Consider the following 25,092-nt stretch of genomic DNA (forward strand, 5'->3'; position numbering starts at 1 on the left):
GTGGAGGGGTCTGCGTAACGTTAGGCAATCCACTTGCAAATGCTCATAAAGCTTCACCAACTTGTTGAGCAATCATTTGCCTCAAGTTATCCTGCTCGTCGGTCTGCTCGACAACTCATTACCCATCATTACGAGTAGTAGACATTTCAGGTGAATTGTCACGTGAGCGTGGTAGATTTGATGTGGGCATACGGTGTGGTTGAGTTCTACCTTGTTGTCTTTCTTGGACTCCCTCATCCACCTGAACATTTTCATTAGTAGTTATCATGCTTTGTTGCTAAAGATAAAAGTATGGAAAGTGAACAGATTATCAAATTCCCGATAACAAAATCAGTTTGTTTAACAAAAAATATTTTTTGTAGTCAAAATAAGTATTAAAGAAAATCAGGTTTCTAATAACCAAGTTTACTTCACTTTACCAAAAATAAGAGAATAAAACAAGAAAGTAAAAAGCAATTGAAACTCAATATTCAGTAAATGAGGGAAAGAAATCTTATTGATAATCGTTGTTTTCTCCTAAGAATTGTGGACAAGAATCTTCAGTCAAGAAGGGATAAAGTAAAAGACTGATTGCATATGTTCGTGAATGTTCTGATGATCATACAAAATAAGGTAAAAACCATTATATAAGAATACAAAGATGTAATGGTTCCCCTCACTTAAATCCTACCCCTTACTAACATTAACTGCATTAATTGTCCGTTACTAGAATCACTCGTAACGACTATGTTGGTAACAATAAATGATCGCGCATAAGCAGGGATAATGTTGATTCCCTTTTCATATTCGCAATTGTTCATAAATCTTTCCGTTTTATGGTCTTCATGCATCTCGTGCCTATTTATTTTTTCCCAGCTATCAGATACAATGCCTTCTTTCATAAATCTCGTAGGTATTTTAATCGTGCCTCATCATTCTTCTTCATTAACCTAATACAAATGCCATTTGTCACCGTATCATTAATTCACGTGTCCTGCCTATTTTTCCACCAATACATGATCGAGAAACAAAATTTTGCTTTTTAGAAGACCATGAAATAAGATTAGGACCAAGAAAAATACAGTATACTGAAGTAGAACGGCAAGTTTTAGGACAACCGTCTCAATCTGCATCAGTATAACATTGCAAACTGCCAAGAGAACCACCAGTAACAGATAAACCATGATTCAAAGTTCCTGCAAGTAATGTAAAATCTGTTTTACTACAGTATAGTAAACTTCCACGGGAGAATGCATAAACTGAGAAACTTGATTAACTGCGTCGGGCGAGTGAAAGTTAGGTATTAAGACCACCAACAAGACTCCTATAAAGAGTTGGATCAGAAAATAAAGGAGAGTCATTTGAATGTAGAGATGATTTGAGAGAAAGAGGTGTTGAAACTGGCTTTGACGCTAGTAAATTGGAGCGACTAAAAAGGTCTTTAATATATTTTGACTGACAAAGAAAATAACCGCCATTGCAAGCACTAATAAAAATACCAAGGAAAAAGTTAACTAACCCCAAATCATTCACAAAAACTTCAGACCTAAAGAGTCCACATTAGAGATTGAAGCAATGAAGGAGAAGAGGCGGTAAAAAGAATATCATCAACATAAAGAAGAAGAACAACAAAGTTAAATTGTGTTTGTAAACAAAGAAAGAAGAATCAAATAAGCTATTATGAAAACCATGAGTTAGAAGAAAAGAAGTGAATTGTTGAAACCATGCCCTAGGGGCTTGCTTTAAGCCAAAAAGAACTTTGTTCAATTGACAAATATGATGAGAAAATTGTGGAAGAACAAAGCCACTAGACTGCTTCATATATACCAGTTCATTAAGATCTCCATGCAAAAAAAAAAGCATTCTTAACGTCTAATTGATGAACATGCCATCATTTAGACGCATCAATAGCAAGAACCGTACAAATGGTAATTGGTTTTACCACATGACTAAACGTTGATCATAGTCTAATCCTTATTGTTGATTATAACCCTGAGCCACAAGAAGAGCTTTACGGCGCTCAAGAGAACCATTTGATTTTCGTTTAACTCTATATACCCAACGACAACCAATAATATTTGCATCAGAAGGGAGGGGAACTAAATCCTATGTGTGGGTAGCCATGGGGGAATTATATTCCTCTGCCATTGCACGTCTCCAATAAGGACACTTAGAGGTTTCAATAAAGGATGGGGGTTCAGAAGGAAGAAAAGAAGTATGAGAAAGCAATGATGGAAGAATACAAGGCGTAAGAGAACCTGTTTGTTGACGGGTAATCATGTGATGAATTTTATTGTTGGAGAACTGATTAGCAGGTTGAAGGTCGATTCACCACGAGGATGTGTCTGTATGGTATAAGAAAAATTATTTGAGATAGACGAGAGTTGTCCTGCTCGTACAGAGGACTTAGCAACATCAATATTTGGTTGCGCAGAAGAAGGATAGATAGTTAAGGGAATATCAGAATGTGACAAGGAGTGAGGAAAAGGAAGTAAATTTCTAGAGTGTATTTGATTTGATTATAGTTGATTACATAATGGAGACTGTAAAGATAGAGTAGGAGATTGAATCAACATTGGAGTAAAATTATTTTCTTGTAACAGATTGCTCCTTACGTGACCAGTAGGATGGGGAGAAAAAAAATAGAAGATGCATTAGAAGTAGTAGCAAGCTAGTGCATTAAATTATGAGCGGTAGTTGAAATTGAAGAAGCATCTGTAGCTTTGAAATATTGTGTATGATAAGGGTGAATCTCTATTACAGAAGGAAGCTTAAATTTAGGACTTGTTAAACCAGATTTAGGTGAGGGTAAAGAGAGAAGATGAGGATAAGGAAAAGAGTCCTCATTGAAAATAACATGTCTAGAGATATATACGTTATTATTTGAATGATCAAAATACCTATATCCTTCATAATTAGAGGGATAACCAAGAAAGATACAATGTTTGGATCTAGGACTCAACTTATGTGATGAACAATCAAGTAAATTAGGATAACACGAATAACCAAAGACACGTAAGTGATGGTATGTGGCAGGCTTGCCAAAAAGAACTTCATATTGGGTTTTAAAATTAAGTTTAGATGAAGGAATAATATTTAAGAGTGGACAACAGTGTGAAGAGCTTCAACCCAAAATTGAGATGGAAGAGAGGACAGAGATAATAGAGAATGAACCATATTTAAGGTTGTACGATGCATGCGTTCAGCTTTACCAATTTGTTGGTGAGTATGAGGGCATAAAATGCGAAGCAAAATACCATTGTTATTAAGAAAGGAACGAAATTCTTGAAGCTTAACAAACTCAGCAGCCCCATCACATTGGAGAGCTTTAATTTTTATAGTAAATTGAGTTAATGCACATGCATAAATCTTCTTGAACATAGTGAAAGCCTCATATTTACACTTCATAGGAAAAACCCAAGAAAACTTAGTGAAATCAGAACCAAAATATAATATCTAAAACTAGAAATGAAGGAATTGGATAAGTCCAAATATCACTATAGATTCATTCAAAAGGAGATTTAAAAAAGGAACACAAATTCCTAAATGGTAACTTGTGATGCTTTCCAAGTTGACAAGCATTATATAAATTGTTTAAGCCTTACAACGAAGAACAAGGAAAGTTATTGATCCTAACTAATCTAGCTAAAATTTTCGAGCTTGGATGTCCTACCAGACGATGCCACAAGTTTGGAGAGGCTCGAACACTGGCAAGAGTAGAGTGAGATGTATCAACTAGACCATCGAAAGGCGAAGAGAGAGTATAAAGAGGTCCAGAGCTATTGTACCAATGAAGTAGCCTCTTCGTCTTGAATTCCTTAATAGACAAGCCAAAAGGATAAATTCAATAGAACAACTATTATCTGAGATCAATTTATGAATACTTAGTAAATTAGCAGAAAGATGAGAAACAATTAAAATATTCTTAAGAGAAAAGACGGAATGAGGAGTAGAAAGTGTACCATGCCCTATAGGAGATATGAAGTTGAATACCATTACCCATGATTACACGATTGGAGCCATTATATGGATGAATGGATGATAATTTGGATGCATTTGGGGTCATGTGAGAAAAAAACGCCATTATCCACAAACCAAGAGGCATCACTAGACGAAGCATGAGACGAGAAAGAAGGACTAGAGTGAACATCTGAAACAAAAGCTTTAGAACCCAATGATGGGTAGTCACGAGAAGTATGGTAGGGATGATAGCAAAGTTTACAAGAAAGAATTCCATGAGTGATTGGAGAGGGAAATAACGAAGCTTGAATGGAAAGGGCGGAGGACCTAATATAGAAGGAAGTCGGGGGCGAGCAGAAATTGTGAGGGGCAAAACGTTAAAGGATTTTGAGAATCCTTGATTGTGTCGACCTCTACCATGCCCACCATTAAAATTCCGGCCACCATTGTAGTGCCTACCACGTTCACAATCACTAGAGGAAACAGACTATTGCTTAGCCACAAAAGCAGTAGTAAAATTATATGTAGATGGATGGAAGATACTACTCAATTGAGCTTCATGAAGAAAAAGACGGAATCCGGTTTCAACAGAGGTGGGAAGAGGGATACAAGTAGAGATAGAATTGCTCATAGACATGTATTTAGGAGGTATACCAGAAAGTATTTGTAAAATGAGATCCGAATCAGAGACGAGATTACCAATGGATGTTAACACATCAGCAATGGAGTTGAGACGATGAACATATTCATTTATTGAACCATCATCTTTCTTAAGATTGTGAAACTGGACCTTGAGTTGAAGAGTTCGGGAGCTGACTTGATCACGAAATAGACACTCAATTTGAAGCCAAGCATCCCTAGCAGTGAGAGTATGGTGTGTCTTGATTATATCCTAGAGAATTTCTTGAGAAATTGCTGTCTTAATCCATGAGAGAACAATAGAGTCCAGTTGAACACATTGTCTGAAAGCAGGATTGAATACAAATGTGCCATCATCATGAGAATTAGAAGGCTTGGGACAAGGGATACTTCCATTAATGAAGCCATAGACACCATGGCCCTTGAAGACAAGCAAGAAAAATTCTCTCCATAACATATAATTTGTGTAATAAAAAACCGTGGGAACAAGATTCTTAATGTTAGAGACAGAAATAGCATAATGAAATGATAGGAGAAGGGAAGAAGCATCTACCATGGAGGTGGGTGGAGAAGGTGTTGATTCCGTAGAGGAAGAGGAAACCATAATTCGATAAAAGAGGGGAATAATCAATGTAGAGATGACTTAGACTTGTGATACCATATAACAATGTGTATTTCACAAAGATCTGTTCACCGTACATGGAGAGATATTTATAGTATTTTACATGTACATAAAAATGACTAAACTATGCTTAGGTACAATATCTATTACACAGTTTTCGCCATTCCAGGTAATGGTGAAACCAACTACGATTATGGGGAAGTAGTATTTTCATCCTTAACAAGAGATCTTGATTTCGAACTTTGGGTATAGAGTTCGTTAGAGAGTGTTTTATGTGGAATTTCCTGCACGAGTTTAGATTTAGTCGAGCCCCAATGCAAGTAGCGAACAAAAGGTGAAACACTAAAAGAGAATAATTGCATGGACTTCCCTTCACGTTTGGCTTTATCACAATAACCTCCCTTGTGATTTACAATAGGCATAATACATAGTTTACCTATCTACCTTGTACCCAAATCCCTGCTACACACATGTTGACCACGGGTTTAAGGTTACACACCAAACCTTTCAAAAGTGTGTCAATGACACACCACTTTTGACCCATGACAGGCGCGTGTTTTACACCAAAAGCAGGCGAGTGAATAATAAGAAAAATGTATCTGAAGCCTCATTTTATCGCCACATATCTAGTTTTTTTTCTTTAATTTTTTTCTATCATCATCTTCATTGTCAGGAACATAAAGAAACAAGCAATAACAATGGTTAAGAAATTACCTGAAAAGAAACCCCCCAAAAAAAAACAGAGAAGAAATCGAAGAAAATTAACAGCAATGGTTAAGAAACCCCTTATCTCGATTTCTTTACTCGAAGCCAAATCATCCTGAATCGGGTTGGTGAAAATTGATTCAAAATCAACCTAACAAAATCACCGATTCTAGGTGAAACAGTAATTTTTTAGTAATTGTCGACTTGGTTTTCTCGATCGTTGGAAGAGTTCTCATCTCTGGGATTAAAAGAAGTTAGAGTCGAAATCCATCATCAAAGCTTGTTTGAATGGTTGTTTTTGTTTTTTTTCCAGTGCAATTTTGGGTCTATTGTATATTTTGCAGTCTTTTTCTGATCAATCTTTGGTCAAACTTTCACTGTTCTCGTCCGTGCTCCAACGATAAAAATAAGTTTTATGACCACCGGTGGATGTGAATATTATTGGGAAGATAATAGGCGTGGAGGGTGGGTTGGAAGAAGCCGGCGTGCAAGTGATAGTGGAGGTGGAGCTAGCGTGAAGGTAGGATTGGGGAAGAGGATAAACCTAGGGGGTGGGGGTGTTGAGGAAGACACATAGCTACTTTTTTATTTTTTTATTTTTAAAGCTTATTGAAGTTTTTTTAAGCTTGGGTCGGGTTGTTCATTTTTAATTAAAAAATCGTTTGTTTTTAATTTAAATAAGCGCGTGTATACACAATATTGAGTATTAATTAGGCTGGTCAAAAGTGGTGTGTCATTGACACACTTGTGAAAGGTTTGATGTGTAATGTTAAAGCGGTAGTCAACATGTGTATAAGAGGGATTTGGATGCAAGGTGGATGGGTAAACTATGTTTCCAATATGAATCCAAACGTCTTTGAAATTATCTATAAATAATAAACAAAAATTGCACTTAGGCAACGGAAATTTGTGCAAATACACCCTTTACATCTAACAATCCGAATCCCTCAATCCCTGGTCTCTCTCTCTCTCCTATTTCTGTTTTCTTTGCAAAGCAAAGGAAAACAAGAACAAGGAGCGGAAATCCAAAAGAAAATGTCGGAACCCCTCTTCATTTCACACACTGTTGCTGCTTCTCTCAAGCACAAACTTCAACTTCCAAAACCCAGAAACTGTATAATAAACCCATGGATGAATTGCAGTTCAGTTCGACTCACAACTACTGCCACTAAATGTTGTGGCAAAGTCAATAATAGATGGTCCCTTAATGGCATGAATGCTCTTGTCACTGGTGGCACTCGAGGCATTGGGTACTTTTTCATTTGCTAGTTTATGATTCATGTTATGTTTCATTGTATATGACACTATGATTATTCCGGAGTCAACCAGTTTTTAGTTGACTTTAATTTCTTAAGGATTTATCTTATATTCACTAACAGTGTAAATGAACTGCAATTTCATGCTGTAAAATGTTAACTGCCTTAATTTTTTGGTTAATAATTCAACTTACTATGGGTAGTTAACTTTAATTACTTATAAGTGTTATAAAATCTTTTTATACATTAAGGGGTCGTATGGTTACTGGGATTAGGATACTAATCCCAATATAAAATCTGGGATTACGATTTACATTTATCCATGTTTGGTTATTGGTATTAGCTAAAATCGGTATACTAAAATCTTGGTGTTATCTATGCCATACTGAATGTGGGATTATAATCCCAGTATTGTAATCCGCGGATATCCTTTTCCGAAACAAACGATCCCTAAGGGTACTAGTTGTTAGAAAAATTTAGTATAAGAAATGTGAGTTGGAGTGGTTTCCCGGATGATCTTGTAAACAGTATTCTTTGTGGAAATAACAAATGTAGCCATTGGCACATTCACACAGTCACAAACCCAATTACGATTAAGAGTAGTGTATGTGTAGTTTTTAAATATATAGATTATATTTCAAGAAGATTAAGCACTTGAAACATTTACGATTTCAAGCCAAATATTAGGTTCTTTGGTCTTGTACTCTGTATCGTCATTCCTTTTTAGACGGAAGAAATAACTACTACAGCTGCTGGCACATGTTCAGTCACAAAATCCAGTAATTTGTATGTTGTTTTCTTGATTACTCATATTTAATTGAAGTATTTGCCTTCTGTCGATGTGAATTGTTCTACAATTAGGCATGCAATTGTGGAGGAATTGTGTGGATTAGGAGCTACTGTGCATACGTGTGCACGGAATGAAGATGAGCTTGGGACATGTTTGAGGAGCTGGAAAGATGAGGGCTTTGCAGTGTCTGGCTCCTTATGTGATGTGTCTTCTCAAGTTGATCGCCAGAAGTTAATGGAAGTTGTTTCTTCTACATTCGACGGGAGGCTCAATATTCTTGTAGGTGTCTCATTCACTTAAGCTCTTATTAGTAGCATTATATCTCAATGATATTTGTATGTGGCAACATTGTTAACCTTCATTCCGCAGTTAAACAGCAATTGTCAAATGGCACATTGCACATTGCAATGAAAGGCAAAATCTACAAAGCTATTACCAAAGTTGTAATGTGTTACCAGAAAAGAATGAAACGAGAAAGTAGATCCAATTGGAACTGAAGGATTTATCTTTCTTAAGCTGAAAAATTAGAGCAGGGTTAGATACAATAGGTTCATCGGATATCAGTCTGCAATGGTTTGGACAGTTAGGTAATGGAGATTAAATTGGAGTAAAGGCTGCCAAGGATCTTGAAAGAGTAGAAATAATTTGTCTTAAAAGATTGATAAAGATGATTCTGCCTCCCATTTGTTATCTCTATCTCTTGTCATTTGTCAACATCTCTGTCAACAATTTTAAGAAAGTATCAGAAAAGAGGTCTAGCAATCTTACACAAAATTGTCTTGTTTCATATGATGTTTCTGGGAAGCTTTCCATCTATTTGAGCCAATTAGAAGCTCTGGTTGTTGTTATTCTCTATGCTCCTCTCGTCACTCCTAAATTCTACCTCTTATTTACTGCTTTCTGTGTTAGGTTATGTATAACTATTTCCATGTAGAGAATAATTGGTAAAAGTAGCATTTATCCAGTTGCATACAAGTAACAACCAAAGAGTAGGAGACTGGAATTTGAATCATTGTTGGGTAATAGATACATTGCATCATGTATCTCTTTGCTCTTCGACTTATACGTGTTGTCTGATATCCTAATTCTTCTTGATAATTGACCTGGCATCTCTGTTGACAGTTGACGCAAATATCTTTGAACTTATTTTCATCTAGCTTTGTTGGAGCACTTGCATGCATTAATAGATGAACTAATAAGTCAATTAGCTTTGTTTCATTGCTCAGTAGATAAACAACGTGGGGACCAATATTCGCAAAGCTATGGTGGATTTTACAGCTGAAGAGTTTTCCACTCTCATGGGAACAAATTTTGAATCTGTCTTCCATCTGTCTCAGTTGGCTTATCCCCTTCTGAAAGAATCTGGAGCTGGAAGTGTTGTATTCACTTCTTCTGTCTCGGGTTTTGTCTCATTGAAATCTATGTCTGTACAAGGAGCAACAAAAGGTAAGACCTTCCTTCCCATTTATTTACAACATTTGGGTTGATAGAGAGTATGACGGTGAAATGCCATCATCTTTTCCACTTGACTTCTTTCTGTAGGAGCAATTAATCAACTTACAAAATATTTGGCATGTGAGTGGGCTAAAGACAACATCAGGAGTAATGCTGTTGCCCCTTGGTACATCAAAACATCCATGGTGGAACAAGTAAATATGAACTTTCTTCTTTTCAGTAGTCCTATTACAAATGGTGTTGTTTTTTTATGAACTGCGTCCTTTTGATATCCTCTGAGGTAGTCTTTGGTCTCAAATACATGCATCCCAATTTTTCTAGCATACCAGTATCATGTATCTGACTTCCAATTCTTAAGATTGGCATAATCAGAGGGTTACATGACACTTTTATCGTTTTTATTGAGGTTCAGATTCTATAGTATCTATGTCCTACATGTATCCTGATGCTTATGCTTTTTCATGCTATAACAAAACTGAACACCAAAAGAGTGGGTTTTTGGGGGGCGAACAAGAGGTCAACTAAGGTTCAGAAGTTCAAGTGCTATATTATAAGGATCACAGAATCTTCTAAAGCAACAGAGTCATTGGCTAAACTGGCCACAGGCCATGATTGTTTGAGCTTCTAGAAGACAAAGGGAATTCACTGGTGTTCATGAAAAGTCAATGCGAGTATTGCAGCACAATGCCTTGGTCCTTCATTCCCTTTGTTCCTGGAGAAAAGAAACGTTAGTATCAGAAGGGAAATGCTCATGATCAACACAGTTAAGACCAGACAAGAGATGTCCAGTCTGGATTGCTTTCACATTGTGATAGCCTCGCGCCTTTGTAATCACTGGTTGCCCATTTTTGCTATCGCATTTCTTTTGAACCGGAAATCAAGCGTCAAATCCTGGTATAGACAGCTGAAGGAAGAGGTGCAGTGATCCACGAAATCGGTACTCTAAATCCACAAACTATGCTTCTGCCAATACAGATCAAAAGAGCCACCCGCCCATTGCTGAGATGAGAGTAAATTAATAGTAGCAAGAGGAGAGTTTGTGTACTATGAAAAACGAGTTGGCAAGAAGAAGTTGAGCTAAGCGAGAGAGCAGCACTGGTGAGTTTGTTCAAATTCGATTGCCATTCCAATAAAAAAATTTGAGGAAGAAGCGGAAAAAAAAAAAGTAAAAAAAAAAAAAAAGAGAGTAGCCATGTGGAGGTCGAGAAGAGGTCTCGAGCAGCCTAAGCCTGCAACCTGCGCCTATGCGCACTTTACGGCGCACATTTTGTGCCATGCATCAACTAATCGTTTGTGGTAGTGGGTGTACTCACATGTTATATAACTATTTTGTTGAAATGTTACTTTATAGTTTATACATACATACATACATACAGTGTGAGCCAAATGCAGCATTGTAAGAGTAGATGTAAGGAAATCGGATGTAAGGGCAGTTCATAAAGCTCAGGGTAAATACAAGAATGATGGCTCTTTTCCGGGCCCCCAGATTGGGAACAACTTATTTGGTGCTTTCTTTATGCTGATCCTCACGTTAGCAATCATCTATGCAAAAGCCATTCCGTTAACGTCATTGTATTGTCAAATTGCTAGCTGCATCAAATGTTCATTTTCTCTGTTTCAGGACGTCAACCAAACAACAATTCATGTTTGAGTTTCTGTTTTTTCAATTGTTTGTTAATACTTAAATAACTGATGCCCTTTTTCATGTTCAGGTGCTGAGTAACAAAGAGTATTTGCAAGAAGTATATGACCGGACTCCACTTGGGCGCCTGGGAGAGCCATCCGAGGTTTCATCTCTTGTGGGATTCCTTTGTCTTCCTGCATCTTCGTACATCACTGGCCAGATAATCTGTGTTGATGGTGGAATGTCTGTAAATGGCTTTTACCCTCACCATGGCTGAGGAATAGAGCCTCTAGGTATGTAGTATCACAACATTTCATAGGAAAATTTTGTCCGAATGCATTAAATGCATCGTTGGCTGGACCTTCCATTGTGTTGGAAAAAGTTTTTTTGAAAGATCAATTTTTGACTGTTGGCTCATTGACTAGTGGTAGCTTAGGAATTAAATTACTATTTAGGTAATCTTAACCTTAGTGCTCGTTCATTTAGGCAATATGAGCCTTCAAACCAACTGTTGAGCATGCTAAAAGAAGTACTATCATTTCTTCCCATTTTTTCAATGCAGTGCTGGTTCTGCTATTTTAACTAGATTTCTTCAGTGTAAAAAGTATAATCTTGGCATTCATTTTTACACAGGTGCCATATATTGGGCTTGCTTGCATCTCTTCAAACTTGCTAGTGTAGGATATGCAACATTTCTGCAGCTTTCCTGTGCAACAGGTTTCTGAAATGGAACCATCTCATCTGCCTTGTTGAGCCCTTTCTTTTGTGTTTTGATTATGTTGGGAACTCTCTTCCTTATGATGATCACTCATGGTGCCGTCTTCTCTGGCTTGATATCTTCATCCATTAGCTAGACTAAGTCTTTTCCAGCATAATGCTCCATGTTAAAATACCAGTCTGCAGTTAGTTCGGCTAAAATGCATTTGAGTTGAGTCATCAAATGCGCACACAACATCAACAACCCCCCTCTATCCAAAGGGGCGGAAGAAGGGGGTTCGTGGTGTGTAGGGTTTCCAAGAGTGTGTGTAGTATGTTAAACATTCTTGAGTTGAAAGAACTGAACTTCCAAGTTATGAAGCAATGTTTCAATGTAAAGGTACATATAGCAATGGAGCTCAAATAGGTCTTACAAGTTAGTTACGCTCTCTATCTCAATATATGTAACGTAGTATCAGCGAAAATGTAGTTTACATATACCATGACATTTGCACAACCATAAAAGCATGCCATTAAGGATAAAATTAAATTTTTAATTTAAATTGTTTCCCACTCTAGAAATGTAACATTTTCTTATACAAACTAAAAAGAAAAGAATATCACAAATTAAGCATACTCAATTAAAAATACTTTGTTTAGACAACTCCAAGGGATAGAATATTTATGAACTCAAGAAACTATTTTGAAGTCCAAAATTAGTATTTAATTGGTGCTAGTGACAAGGTTCAACTATTAGCAGCACAAGAAACAATCTATCTTATTTTATAATCATTCGGTTTTCGAAACACACTGACCCCCGACTAACAATTAGAGTCGTGCAGGGTCTAGGGGATGTGCTTTCTACCAAGATTTTTTCCATTCCCATGGCTCGAATCCGCGACCACTGGTTAAGGATAGATAATCTCATCCCTCTCACCACAACTCTTGTGGCGCATAAGAAACGCTCAAAAGAATGGAACTTATAATCATATAAGAGCAAAAAGAGGGGAGTGCAGGTTTGCAGGGAGAAAAAGTTCTCCAGCACAAACTTCTAATTGATCCACCTTAACATAAAAATGTTTCTCTTAAAACCACAGACGAATACAACAAGTGCACAAGATGACTAGTTACAACAATTTGACCCTTGGCCTATATACTATTTCTACTGGAAACCCGTAATGTGATGCCCAAGAAGGCATAGTTTTATTCCCCTTCCCATCTTCTTCACATTTCTTTGCCCTCAGCTTCAAAACGTTCATTTTCCTTCAGGGACTTCAATTTTCTGTAACCCTTGTCAGTACCAAATATCCTAACAAAACAGAGAGAGAGAGATCCTTCAGATCACGGATTCTACAAAGATCTCTTATTTCTATTGTTCTGGCAACAAAAGTTATAAGACATTAGCAGAGACAACATTGAGGTAGTCAACACAATCACAATGTGGCGGACATATGCAATCGCTGTTTCTGTCGAACTACAAAGAGAAATCATACAGAAAATACACATTTTTATCAAGCATACACAGGCAGTGTTTAGCTTCTGTAACCTCCCATGCACACAGGAATAGAGCCACATACCATAATAGGCTATTTAAGTTTTAGAAAGAACTGCCAATGAAATCAAATTTTACTCTCATATTAAAGGAGTTCTCTGGAAACCTTGTCTTAAGATTAGCACAAGTGGTAAAGAGGAACTTGAAATGCCACAACCAGCTTACCACATATTAGAGACCCTCCGTCACCAAGAAACTTTAACACATGAAGAGAAAGTAATAACAGCATAAACAGCTTAACAAAGTTTTTGTCAGAGAAAAATGGCTGAAACTTCCCAAATTGCATTGATCCTTGTGAGAATGCACGAGAGAAAAATCTATTTTTTTAACAATGATACAATGAGCTCTATATATAATAGATATTCTACTCCTACTACATATGGGACTAGGACATATTTTACTCCTACTACATATTGGGCTAGGACCATTTACACATAACTATCTAACAATCCTCAAAGCTTCCTCCCAAATTCGTGTTAGCATTTTCTATCAAACTAATAAGTGCATCTATGATACTTCCTATTATGCCTGGTGAGACATTTCTCTAAACATTATGCTCATATAATCATGTTGTTTAGTTTGTTTCAGTTATTGTATTCTCCTTGTTATTACTATTTTGGTGCTACTTACTCTGTCCTCCCCCCCCCCCCCCCCCCCTCCTCCCCTCTATTTCTTTCTTTTTCTTCTTCTCCTCGTCCCTACTTTTTTGATCCGAGGGCTATTGGAAACAACCTCTACCTTCACTAGGTAGGGGTAATGTCTGCGTACACACTACCCTCCCCAGACCCCAAGTATGGGAATATAGTGGTTGTTGTTGTTGTTTTGGATTTCACAAAACCACATACAAGAGATTTACATTGCGTTGGGAATGCAAAATGCATAAAGACAACTCAAGTGCTAAGAACTTCACCACTGACAAGCATGAGTAGATTACTTTCAGAGATGTACTCAACTTTTTCTGAAGTTACAACATATTTGCTCATTGTGCCCACAATTACTATTTAAAATGTAACTTCCTCTCTTTTCTCCAAGTTGTGAATATACCAATTTTACAGATTTTAATATTCAATGTATTTTTATCTATCCAGTTTACATTAACAACTCCTGGCTAGCTGGTTCTAAAATTTTTCTAAAAATAAAAAGTAAAAAATAACTATCCAATTTCAGGCATCGCCTTTGCATCAGGGGGAAAACAAGTTCCCTGTGCTATTGTTTAAAATAAGGTTGTAGTAATAGAGGAAGATGGAATGAAGCCCATCATGGAATTAATACTGAATTAGTTTACAATGCACTAAGCCACTAAACCAACAGAAACTATGGCACAAATCTTACCAGGTTGACTACAAACACAACTTTCACTATTAGCTCATAGTATCTGCCTATTCCCCTACAAATGTTGTCTGTAGTACTCTGTACTTTATCCTACAACTAAAAGATACTAAGGAACTAATAATGTTTTAGATACTCTTCATAGTACATTAAGTTCATATTTTATGGGTCGACTGAGCTCCTTATGTTACTTCATAAAACTTCATGGCCTTCTCTAAAGGGCTTACTGTCCCATCCATTGCAGCTTAGCTTGCATAAACGATAACCAGCCCTATAGAATTACATAGAGAATCTTAACCTTTTTCAATTGTTTGACAATATGTTGTTTTCTATTGTCATATTTTATATATTTTTTTTCTTTTTTTTTTCTTTCGGGTGGGGGTTGTGGGGGGGGGGGGGTAGGGGGGGGGTTGTTTGTTGGACGAAAGGAAAGTTAAGCACAACTCTTTCAGATAAGAGTCACATGTATTCATATACTGAACCAATTTACTACAGAACTTGACATTTTTCTGTTAGTTAAATTACACTAGGGTATTAATGTTTAAAGCAATGCGCGGTAAGTGTTACCAGTCCATGTATACAAATGTTGACGAGTAGTTGCCGGACTTTGTGTAGAGCAGTCGATGATGATAATCATGAAAATCAGCCCTGGGAAGAATAATAGCAATTTCAGGAATCTGGAAAACAGATAAATACAAATGGATGATTTCTAACAGTAATAAAGTAATGTACAGACCCCCCATATAATGGCAAGAAGTTTGACGGGCTCCAAGGGAAATGGTACCCGGAATGTGCCTCGACTGTCTCAAGGACTCTAAGTGAGACCCAGAGATATAATGTTATCAAATGGGGGCCCGTGATTGCAGGACCAATTATTGTAGCAAATCCAAGGAAGAGAATTTCAGCAGGGTGAGCATACTCAGAAGTCAACCCAAATGGTGTTGCGTACCTGTGGTGTAAACAAGCAGACGCTCTGACTGCATGGTGAAAAGAAAATAGATACCCAAGTATTAAGCAGAAAACATAATGTTGTTCACATACTCGTGATGGACACTGTGGACATGCTTGTAGAGCCATTTCGTATGTAAAATCCTGTGTCCCCAATAAAACACAAAATCCTCCAAGATGAAATAGAATATTATTTGTGTTGAAATCACTTTCCTGCACAAGCAAAATATTTGCAATTTAGTCTTATGAATAAACAAGAACAGAAAATCTCTGCCACACCTACTAAAAAATTATACAACAATTACGCCTCAATTCCAAGCTAGTTGGAGTTGGCTACATGATTCCTCACTATCCATCTTTATCCCAAAAAAAAAAAAACGAAGTCTCATTATCCATGTTGTTCCAGTTAGGCCCATCTTAATCAATGTCGTCTACAGTTTTACTAACATACAAATCTCTAACAACATTATAAATCCCCTAACAGACATTATACATGAGTAAGCTTACCAACATAACTAAATCTTAACCCCTCACTATCTTTTCTTTTCTGTTATACCATATTTTTTGCTGAGTTTGCATGAATTCTAAAACCAAAAATAAAAAGAAATAAATAGCAAAACCAAAGAAAGGAAGATTAGAAGACCAAAAAAAGGAAAAAAATACAACGATTATGTGTTGCCATCACATCACTATAGCTTGGCATATGAAAAATCGAAACTACCAGGACGGCAGTGGAAGACTACTTCGCGTCCCCATGAATTTAAAGACAGGGTATGATCCAAGCAGGATTGGGAGATTAACACAAAGATGATACATCAGCAGACGAGTGATACATTTCTCCTGAGCTTCCGGGCTGTTATTCTTCTTCTGCACCAAAAGAGGTCAAGAATGCAAAAATATGAAAGTTCATCCAAATAACGACAGAATGAACTACTACGAAAGCGAAACATCATAACCAGATTTATCAAAGTAATTGTGCCAAACACGAATGCTTTTGCAATATTTTCAGAAAGCTTTTTCCAGAAACTGTTTTCCAAATGCAAACCAAAATAGAATTCGAGCACAAGTCTTAAGTTGACTATAATTACAGTTTGGGAACGTTTAATCAAGAAACATCATTCCATTAGAAGAGTCAAAAAGTAATACCTGAATTTTGTACTTTCCAAACCACCCTGCCCTTTCAAAAAGAATGAACGGGAGTCCAGACAAGAAGAAGACACTCTCATGAAGAACGAACCCACCAAGACAAGTCAATTGGAAATCGCTGAAATTTGTAATGAGATACTGAAAAAGAAAGAATAAATCAAAAGGCTATTAAACAGGTAAATAGTACCTCATTACTCTAAATAAGAATGAGTGCACTGGTAGGACTAGTTAGTCCACATAACCGAATAGACTTTTAATTGGAAGCAGACGAGAGCCAGATTGCAAACTTGATTGAGAACAAAGAAAAATATGTTCACATTAAGGATGTGTTTTGTCATGTTAGGCTACGTTAGTCTCAAACATTTTACCATGGAGAAGTGGTGAATGCTAACAAGCTTGAAATATTGCAGTGTAATGAGCCATTGTTTCACCCCTGCTTTTTTTGTGCACTTCGAACCGGCATTTTCTAGAAAGAATTCATTGAGCATGAGATTTGAGATCAAACCGCTCTCTCTCTCTCTCTCTCAAGGCAGGCAGCTCATGATGGGGTTTGAACACCAAAGATGGAATCAACCTCAAATTTTGGGACTAGCAAACTAAGACATCAGTCCAAAGTTTCTGTTAAAAGATTGATTTGGACTTCCCTGAGTGCAAAATGCATGTCAAAAACTTCCAAACTTGAGATGGCTACATTGTTTCCAATTTCCTAAGTTATTTTTCAATCAGGGGTGGATATACCTTGTCCCAAGCAGTGTCTCAGGACACACCGCTTCGCCAATTTTTTTTACTAGATGTCTATATAGATAATAAGCAAAATGAAAATATTGCGTATAAATATTAAAAAAAATGACACCACTTGTCATTATACTGGTTTATTCATTTGTTCAATTATTCAAATACTGATATTGCTCATGAAAATTCTTGCATACACAGCTGGTTTCAATAATACCATGCTAATAAACTTAATAAGCATCGGACAACTTCATGCTCTTACTCCCTATCCATCTCTAATTTCCATGCTTGCTGCCACAACAGAATTCTAAAAGTCCAACCAGCTTTTGCTCCCACTCCTAATCTTGTTTCCAAACCCACAACAACAACAAGCCCAGTGGAATCCCATAAGTGGGGTCTAGGAGGGTAATGTGTATGCTGACCTTACCTTCAAACTCACTATGACTACATAATTACAAACTTATCAACATTTGAGCTCCACCTACTTCAAAGTTACAAACTTATCAACATTTGAGCTCCACCTACTTCAAACTTGGCTGCTAATAAATCTCTCATGTGTGCTATACAAACTCCATTTCGATCACATTCCACCATATTCAGATAGTGATTATGTCTGCTATTAGTCCAAGAGTGTGTCAACCATCCCCTGATGCAGATCAAAAGATCCTGCTTTCTCCACCTACTTCAAACTTGGCTGCTAATAAATCTCTCATGTGTGCTATACAAACTCCATTTCGATCACATTCCACCATATTCAGATAGTGATTATGTCTGCTATTAGTCCAAGAGTGTGTCAACCATCCCCTGATGCAGATCAAAAGATCCTGCTTTCTCCCTCATTCAATGCTTTTACCTTATTGCCTATGTCCTCCTCCTTGTATTGGGTATTTCTTTTTTGAAAGGAAAATATCCCGTAGAAACAGAAAAGAAAAAAATGATTGGAAAGAAAACAAAGACAAGAAACTCATAAATTCTTGTCCCCGGTCGGATGGCCTAATGGTTAAAGCATTCAGCAACCTGGAAATTTCAGCTTCAAATCCCAGCTATAACACTAGGTGTGAGCCCATTTGCTTCAATCTTGGTGAGAATGATTACCTTGGCAACCTGCTTCCAGGCTAGATAGGCTGCCCATGGATTAGTTGAGGTTCATACAAATTTGGTCTTAACATTACCAATACATACAAGAAAACAAGAACTCAGGTATTTGGTAGATGGAAACAATTATCTGAAAAATGTTTTCCAAAAAATGACTTATTTTTTGAAAAATGTTTCTCCGACTTTTTAAACAGAATTATCAATATTTAATAAATGTTTTTTTTTTCTGAAAAGTGTTTTTTGCATTTGGTTGGAGATTAGAAAATATTTTTCAGAAAAAAAAAACATTTGTTAAATATTGATAATTATGTTAAAAAATCGGATAGTGGTTTTTGAGTGAAAAAATTTAGTACTAAATGTTGACAATATTGTTAACTGTATGTTGGCACAAAGATGTGAAATTAAGGGTTGCGATAAAGGAAAATCTGTACAAAAGTCAGGAAGTTATTTTCCCCTTTCGGTGGAAATATTTTCCTTGAAAAAATACATTCTAACAATGATACACCAAAAATGACTAATTTCCTAAAAAAAACATTTCCCAGAAAATATTTTCCATCATGCCAAAGCCCAAACATACCTGATCAGTAACTTCAGAAAACAACAGAACTAACAGAATTTCCACGGCATATCTAAATTTTTGCTATTTACTTCATAATCAGCTCCAGTAGGACAGTAGATCAATCAATTAAATACATCAATTTCTTTTTCCTTTTTTTATGATGGTGGTGTCCAAACCAGCTTGCACGAACCTCGACTAATTCTACCTAAAACCTACTACCTCTCACCAGCACTAATTCCATCAACTACTTCACAAACTTGATGTCGGCTATATGAAACAGAGAGCCTGATAACTTAACAATCACATAATGCATGGAGCAATGAAAATATCAAAATGCCACAAATTCATATTCCAGTCAAAGTCAAAGTCAAACACATTTGTTTATTATTACTATTGCTACTACACATGAATGCTAAATGCTAATGATACAAACAAACAAACAATGCTGCGCCCATTCTGCTCATAAATGTACTGTTCCTCATGCATCTAACCAAATAGAACAGCCGCATTGAGCGAAAACGCAGAATGTAGTTCTAGAACAAATTCGAACCTTCTAGAAGGAAAAAAAAAAAGGAACAAATTCGAAGCTTCTGGAATATTAAGAGAAAAAAAAGGGTAATCAGGTGAAAATTGATGTAAAAAGAAAAGAGAAGAGTACCGTCCAAGCAGATTCAATGATGGAAGCCATTGTTGAAACAGATTCGATCTATTTGGTATTTAGTGGCATTAATAAATAGAGGAAGAGAAGAGTATAGCAACTGGAAAATTGAAGAGAGTGGACCTCTATAGTTTAACGGGTAGGTGTGACTATCAAATTTAATAATAAATAAATATATATATATATATATATATATATATATATATATATATATGCATGATTAAAATTGATATTTTCATTTTAATTTGTAACTGTTAAAATTGAAATAGTAAGTAATTTGATGTAAAACTGTATAAATATTGTTTGTCTTTTACATGTCTTGGAAAAGCACCAAGGAGACAGACGGTTCCATTAAGATGTGAGAGGTGCAGTAGAGACAAAAACGGTGAAATGTACAAGTGGGAAATAGTCGTTTTTTTTGATAAATAATTGAGATGTGTGTATAGTGGGCTGAATTTAAAAAGTATGAATTTAAGTGTTAATAATTGGCTTCTAATTTTTATTTGTATATGGACAACTTGGTACACTAAGTTTATGTTATGCGTGGAGTTCGGGGAAGGGCCGGACCACAAGGGTCTATTGTACGCAGTCTTACCCTGCACTTCTGCAAGAGGCTATTTTCACGACTTGAACCCGTGACCTCCTGGTCACATGACAACAACTTTAGCAGTTATATCAAGGCTCCCGGTTTTTAGATGTATATACATTTCTATCTTTTTTTTAATACAAATTATTATTTGAACAAAAATTATTGCGTCATATTTAAACTTCTACCTTTATGATGTGCCACGTCGTCCCCTATGTGTGTCCAGGAGTAATCCAAGTATCTTTAATGAGGCAATGAAGTCTACTTAGTGGGCACAGGGTTAAAGTTTGGTGCGTACTACTATAGTAATAGGATAGAGTAGTTGTTAACATTCTATTTTCTTGAAAAAGATCATGTAGTTGTTTATTTTCAGTTATTAATCTACTCCTCCAAATAGAAGAAATAGGAGTAGTGGTTATATTTTAATTGTATTTTCACGACTCAAAACTCACTATAGATTGTAATGGCGCGCAATATCGTCGTTGGGCAAGCCCGCGGTGAACCATCTAAATAATTAATTATTTTATTACTTTTTGAAGTCATAAGTGCATACAATTTTAGTAAGGCATAACTAAAAGGCGACAATATTAAACCAAAATTATTAACATCAATAGAATGTCTCAAAACCCGGTGTCACAAGCACATGAGCATTTACTAAGGAGTACAATGATAATACAACATCTGTTTGGAATGTAAATTAGACAGGATAAAGTAAATAAATATGATAAAGACTCTGTGGGTTGTGGCACGTAGCCTGGATTACAGCTCACCATAAAGTCTCCTCAGCAGCTGCACCTACACGCCAAGATCACCAAATGAACCAGTCAAATCCTGCACATTTAGTGCAGAATTGTAGCATGGGTACGTAAATCAACGTGTATCCAGTAAGTATCTAGCCTAACCCCAGAGAAGTAGTGACAAGGGGTCGACATCAACACTTACTAGTGGTTCAATAAAATAATATAATAAATTATAAACAAATATGAATCACAACAACAACCATGAGGTAAAAACATACTCCTCCTACATTTCTTTTGACGATATAAATCTCTCGGATCTCATATGCTATCTCCACATATCAGAAATATCAAGTGCCATATCAAACGGAGGAGGAATATCATATAAATTCCAGGTCTCAATAGGAAAATCTCACGAATATTCGGACTCCTAACGGTATCACGTACGATTATGCTGAGGTCGTACGGCCCGATCTAGAGTGGTGTGTACACTGCCGAGGGTTGACTAGCGCGAACCAAAGATGCATCTCAATATACTGCCGAGGCGTTCCGCCCAATCCACAGGATAGGAAGAAACTTATCGAATTACGGGTCATGTGTTTGCAACACAAGTACAGGAGCATAAAGTAAACATTACTAGCATAAAGTAAACTTGATTTTTACCGTCTATCAAACATCACGTCAAACAACTCAAGGTGATAAAGCTCGGCCTAACATATTCCCAATTAATTTCAATTATATTTTCAAGTAATTAAGCTAGCAAATTGAGTTCAACTAGGTCAAATATTACATGATAAAGTCCTAAGTCTACCCAGACATAAATATGCTTTTAGCTACATACAGACTCTAGTCACCTCGTGCGTATATAGCACCCGTAACTAGCATCACATAACAATTTAATACCTACAGGGTAGTTTCCCCCTCACAAGGTTAGACATGAGACTTACCTCGCTCCGAAGTTCCCTAATCGGCTTCAACGCCTCTCTAACACCTCAAATCGATGGACATCATTCGAAACTAGTCAAACAACACGCAAACCAATAAAAATATACTCTTACACTCATAATTAATCAATTTCTATCAATTTTCAACTCCGCTCGAAATGTCAACAAAGTCAACCCTCGGACCCACGTGCCCCGTTTCCGATTTTTTTAATATAATCATTATCCATATCACCACGAACTCAAATATATGATTTATTCCCAATTCCATAAAAATTTCCTGGTCAAAATTCAAAAAATATCAAATTCTAATTTTCCTCCAAAATTCATCAATTTCTACAAATTTCCATAGATAAATCCGTATATAACTCATGTATTTAACTTATAACAAGTGGGAATCACTTACCTTATGTTTCTTGATGAAAATATCCTCGAAATAGCTCCCAATTCGGCCACCCAAGTGAAAATGAGAGAAAAATGAGCCAACTCCCGAATTAAAACAACTTTGCCCAGACGATTCTTCTTCGCGAGCGCGAGAAAGCCTTCGCGATCGCGAAGACCAAACTCCCTAGCTGCCAAATTCTCTCATTGAGAAAGCGGTACACCGGCCGCGAACTCAGTGACAAACTCCACCGTCCCTATGCGAATGCCACGCCATGCTCGCGAAAGCGTAGGACAACTTCCTGGTGTCCCTCTCCTGCCTAACCTTCTACGCGATCGCGTAATCACCCTCGTGATAGCAGAGCACTGCCTCTCCCAAGGCTTCGAGAACGAGAGCCCCTATTCGCAAATGCGATTAAAAAACGGCCAAACACCCAACCGACCTTCGCGAACACGACCCTATCTTCGTGATCGCGAAGAAGAACGCTCCTGACCTCAGAAATAACACCTCAAACAACACTCATCCCGAGTGGCCCAAATCACGAGACCACATCGTCTCAATACCTATAAGCCATCCCATACCCTCCTCATACTCAATAGTATCTCCAAATGATACACCCGTTCTGAAAGATCTTCTACGAATACGAAGTTCTTTCCTTCTATATCTCTAACATCACACTGTAAACCCTAGTGCTAACGTAGAAACACTCCAATTCCCTTTCATAATTTGCTGCAAAAACTCAATCTTTAACCACACAACGAACCAAAAATCCTTAGACACCACACTTTAATTCTTAAACCCACTAGAACCATAATTAAGATTCACACACTCTAACCTAGTCCTGAATATAACCAAACTCTAGTGCTCCGCTAGCACATGAACACTCCCAAAGAAGCAACCAGATGAATTCTTTTCCTTGTACACCACATCCATAAGAAGCATAAACTTTGAATCATTCCAAAATCTGCACATGAATCGATAAGGCAAAATGTAGCACACATTGATCAAGTCATTTGTCCCGAATTACCCTTGATGTTTTCTTTCCTTAGTCGTAACTAATCTACCAACGTACCGATAACCCGCTAGTGCCAAGACACACGGCCACGTGACCCAATCGTAGGCAGTAGGCTTCCCCACTTGTCTTTAAGCTACATTCACATAAATCTAGAACCCACAATAACTTCTCCTTCTCAATTACCATGATCTCGCACTGTTAACCCGCCAAATTTCTCCAATATCTTGTTGAACTTTTCATAAATCATTCAGAATTATCAGCCACCATCGCACATTCGACCTCCTGACAGTCGTACCATCTTCTTCAAGCGATCCTAGCTTTCATCGCAATACGTGCCTCCCCCTGGGTAGAAAGTAGAACTCTTCGTAGGAACTTCATCAAAAATCACGCAACCGCTAACCTGCTCATAGGAGATAGCCCACATGTGTAATTTCACATCGACATTGCTCTAGTTACAACTACCACAAAATCAGTAAACCCTCCTGAGCCCATGCTCGTCCACCAGTTGTAAGAGTCCGTTCATTCCTCATTAGCATCAACTGAAGGCCCAACTACACGTTCCAAAACTCGAAGTCATGTTGCATCCCAAAACGATAATCAAGCTTTCACAACCCTCTTCATTGCAAGCAAACTCATTTCTGGCTCAGTACAATAGCCATCATCCCAAATAAAATTCATAGACTTAGTAATTTGTCCATCATGATCCCCAAAATCGCTATAAACTTTCTCAAAGCATGTGACTATCCTACCACATAATCCATACGCTACTATGCCACTCTCACTTCTATTAAACCATCTCCTTAAGCAACTGCTCGACCTCTGCTGTTCATACTTGACCTGCTAGCAATTCAACCACTGCGATACACCTCCCACCATGTCTTTCCTCCCCCTTCGCCGCCAAAATACTGCTTCAAATCATAATCCATCTCTGTAGCACCTGAACGGATAAATTGCTACCAACTCTAAGCCTCTATAAAGATCATCTCTCTCGAGCCATCAACACTAGAAACACTGATTTGACTCTGAACCCATAATACACTGACATCTTTGATAACCACTGCTTAGGCACCATTCCACAACACCATGCCCCAAAGAAAATTCAAAGGAGACCATAACACCGATGAGCCTTAATGCGTTCCAACAAGAACGACGACACCACATCACAAATAAGAATTCCACCAAGTTGGAAATATCAAATATCGCTACTCCATCAACCAAAACCTGAGAATTCATAGACCAGTCGCCCTTCCAGTACTGGAACAAATACCAAACTTCCCAATCATGAGCCGAATAATCCTCTTCTTGAATCATTCGATGCAGCGACACATAAATAAGCACCCTACCATTTACACCAGCACTGTGCGATAACAATGCATGACATCATAATACACTGAGCATTGCCTCAAAACTATAGGCAACACTAACCCTGAGCTAAAACGACAGAACACCCTTTCACAATGCAACGATAATATCCACCCGAATACGTAGGGAAAAACATTCTGCATCACATCGGCAGTACCACTATAACCCCTTGATGCCCAATTGATAACAAGCTCTCAACATAGTATAAGAATGAGTAGGAAGGAAATGAAGGCATAAGCTTCAATGGAATCAAATCGCACGACGAGGAATCAAGAAGGGAAATGCTCCTAACAGCCCTATAGCCTCTCGAAGATAAGTACAGAC

General features: G+C 37.3%; 2 protein-coding genes across 6 annotated transcripts; one reads left to right on the forward strand and one right to left on the reverse strand.

Moving 5' to 3' along the window:
• LOC109214162 (tropinone reductase homolog At5g06060-like) lies at positions 6,798–12,166 on the forward strand. Of its 3 annotated transcripts, none has more exons than XR_002066125.1 (6): positions 6,798–7,155; positions 8,023–8,230; positions 9,181–9,397; positions 9,494–9,600; positions 9,896–10,504; positions 11,119–11,202. XR_002066125.1 is itself a non-coding variant. In XM_019378057.1 (6 exons), exons 1-5 carry the CDS (start codon positions 6,941–6,943, stop codon positions 11,305–11,307), a joined length of 936 nt encoding a protein of 311 aa, XP_019233602.1. In that variant the 5' UTR covers positions 6,799–6,940; the 3' UTR covers positions 11,308–11,323; positions 11,664–12,166. The 3 variants fall into 3 exon arrangements, 2 of the variants coding, with proteins under 2 accessions (XP_019233602.1, XP_019233605.1); XM_019378057.1 differs by lacking the exon at positions 9,896–10,504 and adding an exon at positions 11,664–12,166 and having other exon boundaries at positions 6,799–7,155; positions 11,119–11,323; XM_019378060.1 differs by lacking the exon at positions 9,896–10,504 and adding an exon at positions 11,664–12,166 and having other exon boundaries at positions 6,799–7,155; positions 9,289–9,397; positions 11,119–11,323.
• Positions 12,687–19,891, reverse strand: LOC109214178 (methylsterol monooxygenase 2-1-like). Of its 3 annotated transcripts, none has more exons than XM_019378089.1 (7): positions 19,106–19,363; positions 16,702–16,839; positions 16,277–16,422; positions 15,649–15,768; positions 15,344–15,556; positions 15,175–15,255; positions 12,687–13,035 (listed from the first exon to the last, which is right to left on the reverse strand). In XM_019378089.1, the coding sequence occupies exons 3-7, from the start codon at positions 16,369–16,371 to the stop codon at positions 12,951–12,953; spliced, it is 594 nt and encodes a 197-aa protein (XP_019233634.1). In that variant the 5' UTR covers positions 16,372–16,422; positions 16,702–16,839; positions 19,106–19,363; the 3' UTR covers positions 12,687–12,950. The 3 variants fall into 3 exon arrangements, with proteins under 3 accessions (XP_019233634.1, XP_019233617.1, XP_019233626.1); XM_019378072.1 differs by lacking the exon at positions 19,106–19,363 and adding an exon at positions 17,070–17,351; XM_019378081.1 differs by lacking the exon at positions 19,106–19,363 and adding an exon at positions 19,746–19,891 and having other exon boundaries at positions 12,773–13,035.

Source organism: Nicotiana attenuata, chromosome 2 (assembly GCF_001879085.1).
Source record: "Nicotiana attenuata strain UT chromosome 2, NIATTr2, whole genome shotgun sequence".
Taxonomy (NCBI): Eukaryota; Viridiplantae; Streptophyta; class Magnoliopsida; order Solanales; family Solanaceae; genus Nicotiana; species Nicotiana attenuata.

Bases quoted from the DNA above. Each gene is read 5' to 3' on its own strand.
- LOC109214162 (XM_019378057.1), top strand. From the start codon at position 6,941: ATGTCGGAACCCCTCTTCATTTCACACACTGTTGCTGCTTCTCTCAAG. The intron at 7,156-8,022 runs GTACTTTTTCAT...TTCTACAATTAG, and splicing joins GGTGGCACTCGAGGCATTGG to GCATGCAATTGTGGAGGAAT. The intron at 8,231-9,180 runs GTAGGTGTCTCA...ATTGCTCAGTAG, and splicing joins ACGGGAGGCTCAATATTCTT to ATAAACAACGTGGGGACCAA.
- LOC109214178 (XM_019378072.1), bottom strand. From the start codon at position 17,189: ATGCTCAATGAATTCTTTCTAGAAAATGCCGGTTCGAAGTGCACAAAA. The intron at 16,840-17,069 runs GTAAAATGTTTG...TTTCTTTTTCAG, and splicing joins GCATTCACCACTTCTCCATG to TATCTCATTACAAATTTCAG. The intron at 16,423-16,701 runs GTATTACTTTTT...CTTTTGGTGCAG, and splicing joins TTGGAAAGTACAAAATTCAG to AAGAAGAATAACAGCCCGGA.